The sequence below is a fragment of the Cyprinodon variegatus genome, unplaced genomic scaffold, assembly GCF_000732505.1.
Source record: "Cyprinodon variegatus isolate N-32 unplaced genomic scaffold, C_variegatus-1.0 Scaffold214, whole genome shotgun sequence".
NCBI classification, from domain to species: domain Eukaryota; kingdom Metazoa; phylum Chordata; class Actinopteri; order Cyprinodontiformes; family Cyprinodontidae; genus Cyprinodon; species Cyprinodon variegatus.
The window spans coordinates 278,477-298,301 of record NW_015150667.1 but is presented as its reverse complement, the minus strand read 5'-3'; the positions used below and the strand labels follow the sequence as shown (position 1 = coordinate 298,301).

General features: G+C 38.1%; 1 protein-coding gene across 1 annotated transcript in view; it reads left to right on the top strand.

The window, feature by feature from the left end:
• The window catches only part of LOC107088333 (neuronal acetylcholine receptor subunit alpha-2-like), a 22,022-nt gene extending 20,714 nt beyond the window's left edge, over nt 1-1,308 (top strand). The window contains exon 6 of the mRNA XM_015380445.1: nt 706-1,308. Within this exon, the coding sequence (XP_015235931.1) occupies nt 706-831 (126 nt within the window). The 3' untranslated portion in view covers nt 832-1,308. The remainder of the gene's footprint in view (nt 1-705) is intronic.
• Nucleotides 1,309-19,825: the final 18,517 nt, after the last annotated feature.

Here is a 19,825-nt window from a genome sequence, read left to right as displayed (position 1 = left end):
CCTGAGTGGTCTGGAGGGTTGATACACTGACAGCAAGTCTGTGATGTATTTAGGTGCTAAGCCAGCTGAAGCTTCAACGAGTGTAACTGAATTATGTCATCTAGTTTGACAACAAGTCCTTTTCAGTCAACTCAACAGAGCACTTTAAGAACTTTTCCATTTCATGGCTCAGAAAGGGTCTTAAATAGAGACTCAAATGTCAAGTTTAATTTGTGACAGTGGCCTTTTTATAGCCCTCTGTATAACTGAATTAAAATGTCCAGAAAAACATGAAATAATAAAATATTATTTGCTGACATTATTATTATTATTAAAAAAAACACCCCACAATATTTGCAATTTGTGCTCACGTAAAGTAGTTATGTGTGAAGCCCTAATATAATGGTAATTCCTGGCTCCCTTTACAAAAACACTGAAAATAAGATAAAGGAAGAAAATATATCCGAAAATGAAATACTACATTACATTTGTGATCTAGAGTCACAGGAGGCCAGTCATCAAATCAGCAGGGCACCTATAATTTCAACACGAATATTTCATTGGAAAGATTGAGTGACATTTAGAAGGAAGCAGCCTTGTGGTGAAAAATGCATCAGCAGTTGAAGAGAAATCAATCAGAGGGAGAAAACTGCCAGCACTTAAATAGAAGAGTGGTGTGGTGTGAAATTTGAAATGTCTGTCTGTGCCTTTTGCCCTTTCTGCCAGGTGAAGGAGGACTGGAAGTATGTGGCGATGGTCATTGACAGGATATTCCTCTGGATGTTTGTACTGGTTTGTATTCTGGGATCCGTTGGACTCTTTCTTCCTCCGTGGCTGGCTGGGATGATCTAGCTCTGCTTGGAGGAACATAAGAACTGACAGGAAGACAGGCTGTCACATATTGTAAAAATGGTTTATCGTTAAGGTTTTTACTTTCTGTTTAAAGGAACTCCATGTCTCGGTCTTTGCTCATATCCTTTGTTATCAAAAGGTTACCAGCAGAGTAACAAGATGAAATATCTATCAATGATCCCTGCGGGCACATAAATTCTTTATGAGGGCAAAAGGCCAACAACGAAAATACCCCTCAGTGCCACTTCATCTGGACAGCTCAGACTGTCACTTTCTGATGAAATATGTGAAAAATAGACTTGACCCATTTTGAATTCCTGACAACTCCTGATTGCTATTTAAGGACCATATAAGGTGGGATACATGTTTGAGCAGTCTAACAATGGCAGTGTTACAGTGCCTGGGCAGTGTCACAGCTAACAATGAACTGATGTCTTGAAATATTCATGAGATGCCCATAAAGTCATGTTTTTGTGAAACTTGTCTGAGTTCTTTTTTGGGAGGGGATAATTTATGTGTCTGGCTTTTATGTAAACATGACTGCTAACCAAATGTAAAATGTAGTGTTTTCTCCATCTTTTAGGGTGTATATATNAAATGTAGTGTTTTCTCCATCTTTTAGGGTATATATATATATATATATATATATATATATATATATATATATATATATATATATATATATATATATATCCCTCTATATGTATAATGATGCCATTTGACATAAGACCACTTTATAAATCCCACAAGGGGAAATTCATTTGAGCAGTACAGGAGAAAAAACAAACAATAAATACATTTTAAAAACGTTATACCATAAAATAAGATGATTAAAATGAGAAAAAGTGACAAGGAGTGTGAGAACCGACAATTAGTAAAAAAAAAAACACAGAATGGTAGTAAAAAAACAAACAAACAGCCAACCAACACAGAATTAAAAAAGTCTAATGGCTGTTGGTATAAAATAATCTGCATAGTGGTTTGTTTTTCAGTGAGGCTCAAAAAGTGGCGTCCTGAAGGCAACAACGAGAATTCATTTTTTGAGAACATGTTCTGATAAAGCGAGGGATTACTTTAGTTTTTTTTTGCAAGTTGTTTATTACAAAAAGAAAGGCCTTCTGGTTCAGTAAACTTAAACAAGAGTAATTTTTTAAAGTATATATATTCTTTGGTATGTTTTGTTAGCGTTGCTGTTTGGCAACACTGTATGATAGAGTAAATGAAGAAAAATATGAGAGTCTGGTTTATTATTGTAAAGACCTTTATTTTACAACCCAGATTATATCAGTTTATTTATATAGCGCCAATTCACAACACGTCATCTCAAGGCACTTTACAGTTCACCAGATCATACTGTACAGTCAAACTGAGTCAAAGTTTTCAATCTAAGGAAAACCAGTTGATTGCATCAACTCATTGACTCAAATGCAATCCCTCACACTAAGCATGCTTGTAGTGACAGTGGAGAGGAAAAACTCCCTTTTAACAGGAAGAAACCTCCAGCAGAACCAGGCTCAAAGTGAGCGGCCATCTGTTGAGGCCGACTTGGGTTCAGGGAGAAAGAAGCAGAGATACAAAAAGCAGCTGTAAAAGGCGGCCCCTTCCAGGAAACACAGCCAGGCAGACGAGCTCCGAGCCAGGTCCCGTGTCAGAGGATGAAGAGAGCACATCTAGCCAGTCACAGTCGGAGAAACAGGACTACACTGGAAAACAGGCCGAGCTCCAGCATCTATAACATCTATAAACAAAGGTGTTGATGGCAGCTGCACAGCTGATTTTTCTCTCCAGGATGGAGTCACAGCCAAACAGGAACAGACCAGATGAAGCTACTATGACAAAAAGCAGAGAGAGCAGAACGTTAGAGATTGAACTAACAGATTCTGCAGAGTGGAAGAATAGAGATATTCATGCATTGTTCGCTGACAATACCTATATTGCCCTGGTATTTACACTTGACCTGTCTGTGTGGAATACTTCAGTCCCTGTTACAGATGATAGTATCACTTTCACCCACAGTGATGTAACATTAGATGCATGTTAAATAGTGAATGAATATTATTATTCCATTGGAAAATTGCCTAACTTACCTGCTTAAATCAAATGAAAAAACACTTCTTTCAAGATGAATTTACTTATATTTCATTTTTTGCAGTGTTTATTAATCCAGCCTCTGATACACCAACAAAAATCTAATGCAACCAATTGCCTTCACTTGTTGCCTTATAGGTAATCATGTCCTACTGTCAATAACACATCTCACACTCAACTCACAAAGCAGGTTTCACACAAAAATGACATTTACACTTTAAAAGTCAGGGACATAGCACAGGTGTGCAGGTTACCACCTCCTCTAATCAATTATTTTGCTAAAAACCAACATCAGAAAAAAACCTGCTTTGAACTCACTGCTGTGAAGGGGACTGGTGAAGCCATTAATGTTTTTTTATGAATGAGTTGCAGGAATTCACAGCTTAAAGTAGGGAAATCATATTTATATGTCAAATCATTCTGGCTTAAACATGTATATAAATGTACTCTTTATCAGATGATAATGTCCCAAAAGTTAGAAAATTTATTTTTCTTAAAAAATCCTCTCTTAATGTTAATGGGTTTCTTTTTTTGTTATCTTTTGTTATCTCACTCTTGTTAGGTCGGCCACCACTCGGGAGAAATGCAACGGTTAGAACAGCGCTTCCCTATGACTTAGGAAATCTAGTTGTAATAAAAAGAAAAAAAAAGTTCAATCTTAAGTAAAAAAAAAAAAGAAAAAGAAATGCATGTGGAAACATCTTCTGTTTTTCCTGCAACACGTTATCTTTCAGAGACAACAAGGAAATGGCATTGATGTTCTTTGTTTTCAGTTCTTTTCTTCTCCCTCTTCTGAGCAGGCCTACATAGGTTGTAAACAAACGCTGTTCAGCCTGTAAGAGGCTATTGTGAAAAGCGGATATCTCTGGGTTTAATAATGTTGTTCAGCTGGGCTGAAACTAGAATGAAACACGGCTGCTGAAAGATATATCAAGCCCTTTAATTTTTTCATTCCACAAACCTGACCTTTATGGGAGAATGATACGAGGAAAGCCACAATTGAAAGAAAGCCAATCGAAGCCCTTGTTTGCATTTTGACACATGGCTGGGAAGCAGCAAATCATGCGATCGGTGCTCTGGTCAGTGGACACGTCTTAAACCTTAAAAGGCTGCATGATCTGTGGCAGAGAACTACCTCTTTACACCACCCCTGGCAAGAGCAGCCCCTTCTAGAGAGCTTTTTGTGAAAGCATCATGTTGTAGGATGATTTTTTTTAGCAGGCAGGATAATTCCCGTTAATGTAAGATGGATGAAGCTAAATAAGAAAATGATTTCTCTCAATTTGTTTCCACTTTGTCCTCATTGAAGACATTTTTGATATGCAGAAAGATTTGGAGAAAAACAAAAAAATATATACTTTGTTTTTACAAAGACAATGCTAATTTGCTACAAATATGCATGTTATCGATCTGGGTTCTCTGACTCTTTATAGCTAATCAAGATAAAAACTCTCACATTGATTTCTGGTTTTTGCAGTTAGTTGAAGTTAAAAGGCTATATTGTTTGAGTCCAGGATGTGGATTTAAACTCTTTTCGGGCCCTACACTTTTTCATTATTGATATTTGTGCATAAAAAGCTTAAAAGGCTGATAAAAAGAGACTTGAAAGTGTGGAAGAAACTAAAGCTCCATTTTTGTACTACTAACACAGTGTCTAGCATACTCCTCATTTCAACCTGCTTTTGCTTATGAAATATTTAAAGGTGTAAACACATTTCTCATTCAATCTATACTGACCAAGAACACGATGACCTACAACCAAACCAGGACTGAACTTATTGAATAAAGTAGCTGAGTTTGCAGTTGTCAGTCTCAAATTGTTCCTATAGGTTTCTGACAGCTTTATCTGGAAAAAAAGAAAAGTTCTCTGAATACTCGCTGAAGCGGTAAAGTCGGAAGTATGTGGGAGGTGAGATTTTGCAGGAAGACAGAGACAGTGGGTGTTTTAAAGGAGCAGAGGCAGCTGCCCAACTATGAGGCTACCCTTAAAAAGTGTGGAGACACATTTCATACAAAAGTTATGTGATTATTTTTTGGTGACATTTTAAAACGTGACTGTAAAGGGTATAGCCCACCTTACAAAGGTAGCTTATTGTCATGGTCCTGGCGCTGGTGGCTGGCTTGATTGCTCATTCCATTCACCTATTTAACTCTGCCTGGTTTCTTATTACCACTTATCTTATCCACCTGTTTTCAGCTCCTATATATGCTGCTTGTTTGCAGCCACAACTGCCAGATTGTTGAGCTGTTGTGAGAGTAACTCTAGCCATCAAGTAAGTCTGTCTGTCATCCGGATTCTTTTTTCTGTTTTGGATATAGGAGTTTTTTTTTTTTGCCTTGACCCTCTCTGCTCTGTCTGCTGTGGGGTTTTTTACTAGTGATGGATGGTGAGATGAAGTCTCTGTTTGGCTAATGGCTTCAATGATCCCCACAGTTCATGAAGCCTCATGGGAACATGTCACCACCTACTGGTGGAGTGCATAACTACAGTTACTAATATAATCTGTGATTTTTTTTGCAATATTGTTTTTCTTTTTTTTTTCCGCTACATAAATTCATTTGAAATTGATAATGTCTGGTCTGTCTGGTAATATCTTTACGTTTTGTGTGTGTGTAAATATCTTCAAAGGGAACAGTTATTTAAGGTACACTGTTTTTCTGTCATTTAAGTGAAATAAGGTCAGGCAGACAGAGAGTCTTTGTGCAAATTGGGCAATGATTAGAAAATTAAAGGTGATAGTCATTTTATTTAAACATAATAGTTTTTCCCACAGATTTTGGTTTTAATTGGGTTGGATGTTATGTGTTCAACCAATCTTTTGTTTAAACCCACAAATCTTATTTTTGGTGCTTTTACCAACATCTATATTTATACTAGGGCTATGAAAACAAATTAGTCACATTAGCTAAAATACAGTACTTGTGTTTTATTGCAACTTTTAAAAGTCTGAGGAGGGTCTTGAACCAACAACCGACGGATTACAGCTGACACCACTGAATACATGACATAGCTACATAAAGCAATACTAATTAAAACTCATTATATCTATGATCAGTGACTTGTTCAGATTTTAATCATTACATTGTTTAATCTAACCAAACTAGTTTTAACCAACAAGATTGGTTGGAAAAACACCAATCTATTCTTAGAATCTATCCAAACTAAGTCCAACTCACCTACAAACTCCCACATCTTGACTGAACACAGAGGCTGTTTTAATGCCTGCTGAAGTGCCGGGCGAGCTGAATCATTGCGCAAAGCAGTCACGTGGAATGGCGGGTAGCAAGGCTTCTGACGTCATCTATCATCTATTTTGGCTCCTCCCCCAAATAAAGCAAGCCTTGATACGCGCTTTGTGGAAACGCCCCCTCCAGTAATCCACACACGCCTCGAAGCCTGGGCTCATCTCATAACATCACTATTTTTTACACTGTTTTCCACTGATCCTGCTGGTAACCCATACTGGACTGCTTCTCTGACCTCAGCTTGGATAGTCCTTAAGGACACTGTTGCTCCCTCGGCGTAAGCTGACATCAGCTCATCCTCACTCGGGGGGGCTGGATGCGGCTACGGCTGCAATCGGTGGACAATCACCCTTTAGTCTGGGATCGGACTGGACTTTGAACCATGTCAGTGACTTTTTTCTCTTAGTCATGATTAGCCCGACATTCCAGTCACTGACCTGTGTTTTCTACCTCTGCAGTGAATCCAGTTTTCCCCCTGCTGACGATCAGCTACTCGCCAAGTAATTTGTTCGAAATAAAGCTTGTGGAAAACCATCCTGAACTATCTGTCTAAATATTGTGTCCAAGTTTCTGAGGTTGTCACAGCTTATACTCCAAATTTGTGAGAGAAAAGCATTATTAACATTAGCATTATTTCTAGCGAAGGATACCATTTACTGATTAAAAAAAAAACCTTAACATTTTATTAAACATTTTTTAAACAGAGAAAAAGTTTTCTTTATATTTACCAGGCCCCCAAAATGATTTATCAGATCGGCAAATGATAGAAGGTGCAGTTTTTGCATAGAGACACGCATCCAAAAATTTCTCAGGTCACTGTGGCCCAAAGACTTGCATGTGATGGAGAGAGACTCTGTGTGCTTGTTAACATATGTATGCCACCATATGTATAGCAGAATAATATCAGTTCCTCCTTGCACATCCATATTTATTGTGATTTTATCTAAATAGCATAAGCCTCTAAACCGTAAAATCCATTAAATCATTAAAGTTCTACCTCAAGCTACCATTTACATACAACTTGGTTAACCACATTTAATTAAACATTTTTAAACAGACCTAAACTTGAGACAGGTGGGAGGTGCTTGTAGATTAACAATTGAAATAGACAGAACTGGGCCAAGACTAAAGTGGACTTTGGTCAAGTTATTTCCAAGAAAATCAAGAGGTGTGATAGCCAAGATCAAACAAAGGCCCAATATGGATGGATGGATGGATGGATGGATGGATGGATGGACGGATGGATCAGAAGTTTCACTCAGAGTTTAAACACCCTTAAGGATTTTTCTGACCCCTTTTTTCCAGATCCTCAACAAATTCCCTTTAATGGTTAATTATCATATGTCACATTAAACTGATTTAGCAGTAACTCAGATTGTCAGACTGAAAGTGAAAAATTGGATTCAGACATGACACACACCTTTTCACTTAGTCTGTCTGTTCTTAGGCAGCTCGGTGGGCATTAATTAACACATCTTCCCTTTAAAGTGCTTCCCATACATCAGTGTCTCGCTGTTCTGTCTGGATAAAATGGTTGGATTGGATTAAAAAGCTGGTAATGTTACACCTCAGTACCCAAAAGCTACGACCTCAGTTCTGACCTGAGCCAACAAACTATTGTATTTCCACAAGCTCAGCAGAGCATCCATTGATCATTATGCAGATTTACAGAAGGAACACAAGGACAATTCAGCTTGATATGAAAACACAGGAGTTTGGAATAATTGCATAGCTTTGTGGTCTAAAGAGAAAATGTTAGATAACAACTGGGAATATAAATCAGAAGAAAGCTTTTGCTGTAACAACAAATCTGTACATTCTCTTTAGTCATTTTAAATTAACCTATTAATCGATATTCAATTGTGCTTGCCCCTGTATGACCCTATCCAGACATTTTTCCATTGAATGTGGTCTTTGGGTAATAACCTAATTTCCATAGAATTAAAACAGATGCCTTTTTACCACTGATATCACATGCATGATTGCACTATTGAATATGTAAAGAGGTGAATTAAATATAAAGGTTGGGATCCATGAAAGGTCTTTTGCTCTGGCTCCCCTAAGAAAGGTGTGCAGAATGCCATGCAGGGTCACCATGTTTAATTACAGCTAAAATGTCATGTTATTAAATTTACCATGATAAAGATTTTGACTCCAATGCCAATTTCAGTTATGATCCATGAAGATCATGTGCTTTTGGGTCGAGTCATTAATTAGAACATAGAGAGGCATTTTAATTTAATAACTGGCCAAACCCAGTGATTAGAAGCTTGGCGCATGATGACTGACATGATAATCCTACAAGCTGTTTCCTCATCAATTATTTCTCTATATGTATGTATGTGCAGTTTGGATTGGAGATAAATTAGGCCGGGGTTTGATTTATTGTCCTGACCTCTTCCTGAACTAGTCTTACATTAAAAAGTTGGGATTATGATTCTTAAAACAACACAAAAGGAGAATCAGCCAAATCCGAGAATGGTCTGTTTTTCTTTCTCTGTCCAATCAACACAAGGTCAGTATTATACAAATAGGACCTAATCTTCCAGACTTCAGCGGGAGCAGGCACACATTTTGTTTGCATGTCTGTAGATCATATTCTAATGACTAAACCATTCTCAAAATACTTGATCAAATCTGAAAGGTGCAGTTTTTACATCTAATTCACATCCAAAACTTTCCCAGGTCACTATAGCCTCAAAGACATCCGTGTGAATTAGAGCAAGTCTGTGTGCATGTTAACATATGAGGACTGCCAGGACAAACAATAGCAGAATAATATTAGTTCCTTATTGCATATGCCTTATTTTAAAGATCGTGAGGCTCTTTTTTTGTTTCGTATTGTTTTGTCATAATACAAAACAAAAAAAAACATAAATAAATAAAATTGGGTTGTAACTAGTTACATAAGTGTAAATTTTTGCAGGGGCAAAGTTTTACTGTAGCGTTCTTCATGCTTATGTCTGCTGTGATTTGTTGATTATCTACGTGTCAAGCACCTTGATTGGTGCCCAGCCGTCTGAAGCTTTTTACACACTAGCAAATAATACACAATACTATAGCTACCTGGTAAAGCACAAAACAAAGCATGACATAATAGGAGCTCCCAAAAACTCGGCACAGACAGAGAGAATAGTTCATTGTACGAGATACTGAATACTGTGCCTCTGATACTTTAGTTATTTGACAAAAAATGTATATAGAAAAGCTTTTTTTTTCTGCATTGGCCTTTTGAGATCATCCTGTTTGTATTTGGTATGGATTTTAGTCTTTAAAATAGATACATTTGCCCAAAGTTCTGTCGGATTGCAGCACTTTTAAACGTTACGGTAAATCAGATGATATGATCAAGCAATTAATCAGTACTTGAGTATTTCTTTCGTTGGCAACTTTGTACTCCTACCTGACAACAGTTTTTTTTGTTACTCTACCCACCTCTGGTTTCTATTGGGGGGGGGGGGGGGGGGGGTGGGGGGTAAGGCCTCAAAATTGGCTAAGAAGGGAGTGTCTCTTTCTGGTTTAACATACATTTTATGTGAATTGGTCACTAGAGATTAAAGTCATCAATATTTGTTTATCAGGAAAGTTGGGTTTAGATTTTTATTGACAGTCACTACTAGAACCACCATGGATTAGAGGAGGGAGCAGTAAATCTCTGACCTCATCCCCCCTGCACGTTCCATGAGACTGCCATTTTTGGAAGGGATTTTCAAAGATTTTATGTGGCCAGAGATGCAGCTCTGGAACAATATAAACTCCACTTGAAGATGAATCCAAACATAAAAAAATGTAATATCTTAAAGAGGTGGAGACTGATGTCTATCAGTATAATCTCATTGGCTGATTGTTTGGCTAGACGCCCTCACAGGTGAAGTTGGTGTTACGGTTAAAGTGATCTATTTAATACAATAGAGTGCAAGACTTCTAAGAACTGGAAAACTGTGACCTTCTGTTTGCTTCATAAATCAAAGATTGATGCTTCATGTCTTTGCCAAAGACCCCGGTGGGTTGGGTGATGGGTTGTCAAATCGCAAATGAAGAATTACTTGATTAACATAGAAATATAATAAGGTAATGTGTGAAGTATTTTTGGATCCAAACTGGATGCTCCCTGAAGCAAATGAGCTCCAAGGCTGGTTCCACTAAAAATAACTATTAATAAAGTTTAATCAAATGTATTAAGATATATGGGGCGTGCAATCTTAATGTGTATTGCTTAAACATACTAACATATTTTAGGTGTACAAAAATTGATTTTTATTTTGATTGTTAAAGGAAGGTGTTTATATCTTTTTAAATAAGGTCAACCTAATGTAATTTATGTTGGGATATTTGGATAAATGTCACTTAGTTTATGGTATAGTTTTGGCTGAATTTATGGCAACTTATAATGAAATTGGTCCTTAGAATTTCTCCTTCCAGTGACATACTTTCACTACAGCAAAAAGCCTAATCTTATAAAATGTCTTATCTGTCACATTTCTTTTATGGTTGTTATTCTGGAAAACCCAGCCTATTCAAGTTTCAACCATCCTGCTCTTTACTTGAGCTTAATTTAAGGAGTTTGGAACTGTCCTTCCTTTGTAATATTCCTGTAATTTATGCGATGCCTCAGTAACAGTTGGAGCACAACAGATCCTCAGCATAATGCTTCCACCACCATGTTTGATAGATTGGTTTAATGGTTTTTAAGATATAAAAGTAACTTAATTTTTCTCAAGATTCATCTGGTTATTGTTCCCAAATGTTTCATCTCTTTCTGGTTGCCAATGTGGACAAATCTGAGCAGAGGCTTTTTTCTTTTGAGCACCTCTCAGTCAATATTAATGTAAAAACTTATGCCTCAGTAGTGGATACTGAAAATACTGTTCCCGTGTTCACTAAGTGACTTAATTTCTTTATAGTTCCCTGACATTTTTCTCTCATCTCTGGGGTGACTGATTGTTCCAGTAGCAATAATCACACACACACACTAACTGGTTTTTGATGGGATTAAGGACAGTTATGTCTGGCTTTTGGGAACCCCTAAGTTCATAAATATGTGGATTAGGCCCAGAAGCTGAGTGTGTTTTAAGAAAAACAATAAAGATAGATGCCATCAGCTCCACAGAACAGAAGCCGTCATACAGCCCGACTTAAACCAGAACCCTGTTTATCCATATTTAAACTGTTTTATGATCATCCCCACAACGGGGAGGTGTAGTTTATCCATCCATCCATCCATCCATCCATCCATTTTCTGTCTAGCTTTATTCTTGCTGGGGTCGTGAGGGGTGCTGGTGCTTACCTCCATCTGTCTACGGGTGAGAGGCGGGATACACCCAGGACAGGTTGCCAGTCCATCACAGGAAAACACATAGAAAAAGAGGAAAAACAACACACTCACACCTAAGGAGAATTTAGAGAAGCCAATTAACCTAATAGTCATGGTTTTAGACTGTGGGAGGATAGCCAGGGGACCTGGAGAGAACCCACATATGCACAGGGAGAACATGCAAACTCCATGCACAAAGACCTCGGGCTAGGAATCCAACCCGGAACCTTCTTGCTGCAAGGCAGATGAAGTTCAGTCGCGGGATATTTAGGTCAGAATATAGTTTGGCTTTGACAAACAAAATCTCACCACCAAGCACGCAGGTGTGTTACTTTTTGACCCTGTTTTCAGGCTGAGGTTTAACAAGATTTCCACACCTGCATCCGTGCAGGCATTTGTTTGGAATATTTACTTAAACCAAACTTTCTCTGTATGTTGTGGTAAGCAGTCCTTTTTCAGTATGTTTAGTCAAAATGTCTCCAAGTAAACAAAGGATACAATCTATTAGGATCTTTAAATTTTCACAGTTTTTTCTGGTGTGAGTGAGCTTCATGTCACAGAGAAGATCTTTGCTGGTGGCTGGACTGACCAGTATTGCTGCACACCTCAGAACATTTCTTCATAAAGATGATTAGCATGTTTACAAGGAGGTAAAGGATCACCTCTCTTCGCTGGATGGTTACCCCTGATGGTATTCCAGCCAAAGACCTAAACCAGGAATATCTGTCTTGTTGAATCAGTCTTCCTATGAATTTATTTAACTGGACACCGTTATTGTTTCAGACAACCAGTGAACATCAGTTTGTCTCTGATCTTCACCGGTGTGAAGAAGTTCTCAGTGTTCTTCATGTCCCTGCCCACATCTCTTGCAAGTACCAATGCTCACTAATACTCACCTGAACCTCTGGGGTATAATCTGCAAAGCCTGCTGAATCAAACCCCTACAAACCCAAGCTACCACTACTACATCTCTCAAACCAACCACAAAGTTACAACTGACTTCCTGCAGTCCTTGCTTCAAGATTCTTGTCTGCCTTTTATACATAAAAATTTTAAAATTCACAGTTTTTCTGTGTGATTCTTCATGTAGGTCAGAAACTACATATCAACATGTCAATGTCTTATGTGTGATGCCCAAAGCTGATTGTCTGCTCCTTTCAACACCAACTGATGATTCACCTTCAGTCTCTAACGTTAATACAAATGTAAAACGTTTCTGAGTAAGTTGCTTTGTGATGCAAAGATAATTTACAATAGTAAGGACTTTTCATAGAGTAATCTGGCTGTTAAGGTTCTTTATTATGTTGAAAGGAATAGTAATATCCTTGAGTATGAGTCCAATCAATCTGTGTGAAAAAATTATGAGCTTCATTTAGAGAAATTTAAAGACTTGAAGGTAAACTGTCCATATCTCCCTTACTTGCTGAAACATAGAGAGAAGTGTGCAGAACATCTAAAGGGAACAAGCTGCAGAAAGAAGATTTACTGTGATGTTCAGCAACCTGATAGGATGCTGACAGTTCACCTCTCAGGGAGACTTGAGCACAAAACACCACTGGAGCTACGTCAGGTCAAATATCTGACTTACATATTGGGACCAAGAAAAAGGTGAACACTAGACTTAGATTTATTTTGTAATTTTTTATACATGAGTGTATACAAAAAGAAATTCCATTTAAAACAGCTCTAGACAATTTCATTTTTGAAAGTGCAGCCTTGAAAACAGTAATAAATACATAAAAAAAATAGTAATATAAACACAGAGAAGCATATGAAGAGTCATAGGTAGGCACTTATGTTTATAATCTCAGCATATACTGATATAAAATTATTATACTCCCAATGAGGATTGGGAGTAATTGTTTTTCCCAGCTTTTTTAATTGTCATAATAATGTCACAAGTACAGCTCAATGAAATTCACCCTCTGCATTTAATCCATCCCCTTGGGGAGCAGTGGGCTGCCATTGTGCGGCACCCAGGGAGCAGTGTGGGCCTAAGGGGTCTTTTGCTTAGGAACCCAGAGTGCAGACAACCTCAGGATTCCAAGCCCTATGCCCTAACCACTAGGCCGCATTATCATGTGGGGATAATAAACCTAAACTAATAATTGATATGGCTTTAATAAAAAAATTCCAACAAGCGATTCATCTGTTGGTTACATTCACACCCCTGCAGTAGTTATAAATGTTAACATGTTTACAGGGAGAAATTCTAAAATTTTCATGTTTGAGTTTATTTTGTAGAGACAGCATTTAATCAATTTTATGTGTCAATATTTAAAAACTTAGATGCACAATCTTAAATTATTTATACTCCTTGATGTTACATGCAAACCACAGATTTCAATAGTAGTAAGAAAATGTGTAATAGAATGACACATAGTAGCTGATATTTCAGGAATGAAAATGAAACATGGTTTTCTTTTATTTTCATTTTAAAATTTTGTAAATTGTTTGCATTTGTGTTAAGCTCATTCGACCTGATGCCCCATGAATAGGAATCGATTACATGGCATAAAGAAGAGGACAGATAATGTTGTGGGAAGTTTAAAACAGGTTGGGATATAGAATAATGGCCCCAGCTTTGAACATTTCACATAGGTTTTTTTTAACTCGTCTAAACGTGAAAAAGGGGACAGCTCAACAGCAAACCTACCAGGATAATGTTAAGTGGGGGTGTTGGTTTGACAGGAGGACCCAAATGCTGACGGAAGCTGAAGGAGATTACTTGAAGATTTATTAACCAATAAGTTCAACAGAAGCAAAAATCCAAAACATGAATCCACAAAAACTGAGAACCAGGAATACTCACAAAAAGGGGGCAAAGAAATAATGACAAACCAGCAAAGAGTGACTGAACAGGAGGAGGATATATGGTAAAGAGGCACAAAGTTAAGGCTAATTAGCAGATTGGGAGCAGGTGTGAACAGAGGCAAGAAGGGAGGTAGGGAAAAGAAGACTGAGACAAGAGGGCAAACAAGAAATATCTAAGAACTCAAATACGTTAAAAAATAACTAGAACACAAAAATGGAAATAAGATCAACAAAAACGTAGAGATAAAACTTGAACAGGACCAAAACCATAACAGATATGACTGCTACAGACAACTGTAGTAAACCATCGTGGATTTTTTTTTTAAAGAAACCATGTATGAGACCTAAACTGAACATTTTTTATTTGCCTGCATATAAAAACACTAAAAACTAACATTTCAAATTACTCTGAATAAGCAGTACCCCCTTTAAGACACAGTGTCTGCACCATTCTAGTGATGATGTTTTTCTTCAGCATGGAAAAGGAGGATACTTCAGTTGCTTGGAAAATGTTATTTATAAATTACATTACAACAACTACCAAATGATTAAAGTGCTGAATAAGCTTTAAAGAACCAATGTGATGTTTTTCCTCTTTTGGATGTTGTTGGGGAGCCGTGCAGCTGAATTCTTGGCAAATTGGCATACTAAATGATGAAGGTATGGATGTTTTTATCAAACTCGAAATAAGTGAGAAAGGGTTTGAGATTAGACAGTAGGCATGGCTGAGAAAAGCTTGGCCTGACCACAGAATCAACTTGTGAAATTAGTTTTAAGTTGTCCTCAAAAGTCACTTCAAGCTTGCAGAGGTGCGAAGCCAAAGGTGGGAGATTTAAATTTGCATTTTGCTGGCTAGAGGGATGAAAGACTATGAATTAAGTTTAGAATTCATTTAAACACAAAAAGTTCTGTGATAACCTCGTTTTGATGTCATTAAGATATGCATGGATGGACTGAGTGTCTGGAGAGATTGGGAGCATAGGCAGACAGTTCTGCAGATCCTCTGCATACAGATGAAAGGACACATTTTGATGGTTTATCACAGAAGCTAATGGCTTCACGTATAAAGAAAGGAGCACCAGGCTAAGATTGGAACCTCGTTCCATGCCAGACGTCGAAGAGGAGACATGATCAACCATCACAGAGAACAACCTACTGGTCTGATACCTAAACTGCTGCAGTTTGGGTCCCTGGATTCCTACCTGTTGGGCCAGGTGACTCTATCACAGTCCTACTAAGGAGGAGGGTCTAAGCTGACAAAAAAACTGAAATCTGATTGTTGCTATTTACAGATGTTCTCCCTCTCATTAAATGTTGACATACTCTGGACAGATGATGGGAAAAGATTAACCTCTAGATATGCAACACAGATAAACCCTAAAATACTTGCAGCTGTCATTAAAGAAAGGGTAGCTCTGCAAATCGCTTACTTAAAGTGGTAAATATAAATATAAACCATGCTTCCTTTTTCATTTTACTTCCCAATCAGATACTACTTTGTGTTGATTCATGAGATAAGATATTAACAGAAGAACGTGAGGAGTGTGGTGAAGACATCAGAGAGGATCATCAGGGCTCCTCTTCTCTCCATTAAGGACATTTCATTCCAGCGCTGAGTGTCCCATAATCAGTGACCCATCACACTCTCACTGTCAAATGGTTACCACTTTTTTGTTTGGTATTTAAACTGCAGGTTTCCCCCCACTTTAAAAGGCAGCTTGCTTCCAGAGATTTCACAGGATCTCAATAAGAACACCAAAGTTGATTCTTTCCTTTTTTTCTCTCTCTCTCTCTTTTATTTGAAAGTTGAGTCAACAATAGTAGCATTAGTAGTAGTGGGTGAAAAACCTCTAAACCTAAACACACAGAAACAGTGATTGACATCCTTTAAATAACAAAATGATCCCTGAACATAAATATAAAATTTAAACCCAAAATCAAACATATTTAAAGTATTATTCAGGGACAATTTTTTACATTTTAGTTTTTATTTACTTTTCTCAAACACGCTTTAAATGATTCCTTTTTTAACTTTTCATAACATTTTAACATTTAAATCTGAATATTCAAACAATTTGTGGCTCACTGGCCCCTTCTCTTTGGAACAAACCTTCCTGCAGTGTTTTCACCCAGCCACCCTCGTAGTGCTCATTGCTGCTTAGTGAGTGAACATCTCCCAACTAATCCCTTGATTATCTTTACCTGGAGTCTGCTATCTCAACCCAGTCTCATGGGAAAATGTACCCCCACTACGTTGGTCCACACTGCAAAACGTAGTGGAGGTACATTAATGGCCATTTGTTTGTGGTACTGTTACATTTCTTCTGCCTATACGCTTTCTATTGTTTTATGTCCTAGTCACGTGACTTTCAAGATTCCAGCTGGGAGACGGAAAAAATATATATATATAGATGGCTGACATTCGCTCATTTTTTTGTGGAAAGATTAATGACATGAGTTTGTTTTTGCATTAAAATGAGTTTTGATTACATTTCTAGTGAGAAATGTATAGTTTGTTGCCAGAATATTTACTCAGGGAATGTACATATTCACTTGCTTGTTCATTTCTTGCAAAGACTTTTCAAGATAATGTGAAACTGTAACGTTTTCGTATAAACATGGCCGAGATTTCTCTAACTTTTAGTGGGAAAATCAATAATTTCAATCAGTTTCTGCATTTAAATGGGTTTTGATTACATTTATAGCGAGAAGTAGGGTTTATTTACATAATATTTACTTAGTGAACATTGGCTATCTCCAGGTTGGGAGACACCCTCACCTATACTCAGTAAAAGGAGGGCCGGGCATGAATTCACCTCAACCCCAACCACGGACTTTTCTCCCTGCTGCCCTCTGGAAACAGGCTTTGCAGCATTCACTGCAGGTCCAGCAGATTTTTTTTTTTCCTGCTCCCTTCAGACTGTTGAACTCTAAACTAGACTCTTTATCACACTCGAAACATTATTTTGCACCACCAACGTGGCTGAAACTTTTATAATCCTTTAAAATAGGACTCAAATGTTCCTCTGCATTTTGCACCATATTTATTTTGCACTGCACTGAACCTTTCCATATTAATGGCCTTTTGCACCATTATTTCTAAACTGGTTTTCCTTTTTTCCTATACTGTTTACCTGAGGATCACTGCTGCACTTTATAATGGTAATGTTCATTTCACTGTTGCAATGCAATTTCATTTTGTATACACTTGGTGTGTACAAAATGACAATAAAGTTTGTGTCAGTGTAAGATTAAATACTCAAATGTTTGGGTATGAATTGTGACAGAAAAAAAGAGAGTTCAGGGGATGAATACTTTTTTGCAGGGTACCACATCCTAGGGTGCTTGGTTTAATAGAGAAAAACTGAAAAAAAAATACAGTTTGTTTTTGTTTTCGTCCCCAAAGTTACCTCAAATACCAGAAAGAATCAATTTAGGTTTTAATACATGTGGATAAATGTACAACATATTATTTTATGAAAATATTTGAAAGGCTGAGCTTGTGCATTCAGGGACTAACCCCACCCACAGCCTTTCAAACCTTCAGGTGAGCAGCCAAACAAGCAATCCCAAATCAAACGCCTGTCAGCGTGATCTCCCGATCAATACCTCCATCACTCCTCCTTAATCTCATAATGCGGGCTGCAATGACTTCCAATTAACAGCGAAAAACTCCTCTAATAGGTCAGCTGACAGATGTCTGCAGGAGTTGCGTTGTGCATACAGATGACACGCAGGGTAAATCTGTCACTGGCTTGGCTCACAAATGGAGAAAGCATAAGGCTCCGACCCTCCAGGGATCCCATTAAATCCACACACAGTGAATTTGGCAATTTTTCTCCAACAATCAGCAAATTCAAAGTGATCCCTTCTGGTCACTAGCAGTCAACGTGCTGCCACTCATCAGAAACAGAGCGCAAACAGGGGCTTCCCTCAGGGGGGAGAGGGCAAGTAGTCACTGGTTATACCCTCATCGCTTACAAGGTCCATCCACTCCCCTATAACTCCTCTCTTTGGGGTTTTTCTAACTTGAACATGACATGTGGCGTTATCTTTTTCCCTGCAGGGCTACTGAGATTGTTAAGATTTGCTGACGGCCATTAGCTTCTCCGGTAACCGTCCCTCATGGTCTCAGGCTATTCCTGAACTTTAGCACAGTCAGGCTTGCCTGGTTCTTTTGGGAAGCAATCATTTGTGAGTTTTTAAATCTTACCCTGGCACAAGAATCACTCTCAGATTAGAAATAAGGAGAAAAATAAAGATTAAATACCAAGAAAGTTTGATCTGCGGCAGCAGTTTGAAAACCCCAAGGGGGTGGAGGAGACATTCAGTACCCAACCTGCCTACAGACAGAGTGCCAAGCTGCTGCCCAGATTCATTATTAAAGAGAGGTTATTGTAGCTTCACAGGTGCTGTGTGGGTGTCCTTTTAAAACACTGCAAACTCCTCAGGTTGCAATAATAAAAACTCTGAAAGGCCAAAATGGCAAAAAAGGACAAAGGAAGCCTTCAGTCAGAGCTCAACTCAGAAAAAACAGTAAAATTCGACTTAGTTCAGTTTATTTATATAGTGCAAGTTCACAACACAAGGCACTTTACAGAAACAATTCAACCAGATCATACATTCAAATTAATTCAAAGTTTTCTATCTAAGGAAAGCCGGCTGATTGCATTGATTCATTGACTCAAAGGCAATCCCTCACACCAAGCATGCTTATAGCGACAGTGAAGAGGAAAACTCCCTTTTAACAGGAAGAAACCTCAACCAGAACAAAGCTTAGTGTCAACGTCCATCTACTGAGACCGACTGGGGTTCAAGGAGACAGAAGCAGACATTCAGAAAGAAGCAGAGATTCAAAAGTAAACTGTCAATCAGCTCCACAGGCGGCCCCGTCCAGGAAACACACAGCCAGGCAGATGATCTCCGAGCACGCTCCCACGTCAGAGGACGAAAGAGAGCACATACAGTTAGTCACAGTCAGAGAAATAGAACTACACAGAAAAAGACCAAACTCCAACATCTACAAAAAAGGTGTTGATGACAGCAGCACAGCCAAGATGGTGTCACAGCCAAGCAGGAACAGAACAGATGAAGCTTCTCTGATGAGAAAAAGCAGAGAGAGCAAATCATAGAGATTGAACTAACAAACACAGCAGAATGGAAGATTATAGATGGAATGAAGCAGAATGATGAAAATACGTCCCTATGTCCTCCAGCAGTCTAAACCTATAGCAGCACAAATGCAGAAAGTATTTCACGAAGAATTTTGGATCAGGTGGGTAGAAAGCATCAAATAGTGATGAATATGTATGACAGTCCCCAAAAATGCTCCTCTTTGAACCTTTTGTCCTGTTATAAGCAGGTATATTCAATGAGTTTTATTTAGATTTGCCACGCTTTCTTAGGTAAAGTGGTGTGTTTGGGATCATTGTCCTAAACGGAGCCACATTCTTTCTTTAATGCTCTGATTCTTTCTTCCCGTAACAAAGATCAGTGATTGCCCTCTTTGCAGAAACACAGCTCATAATCATG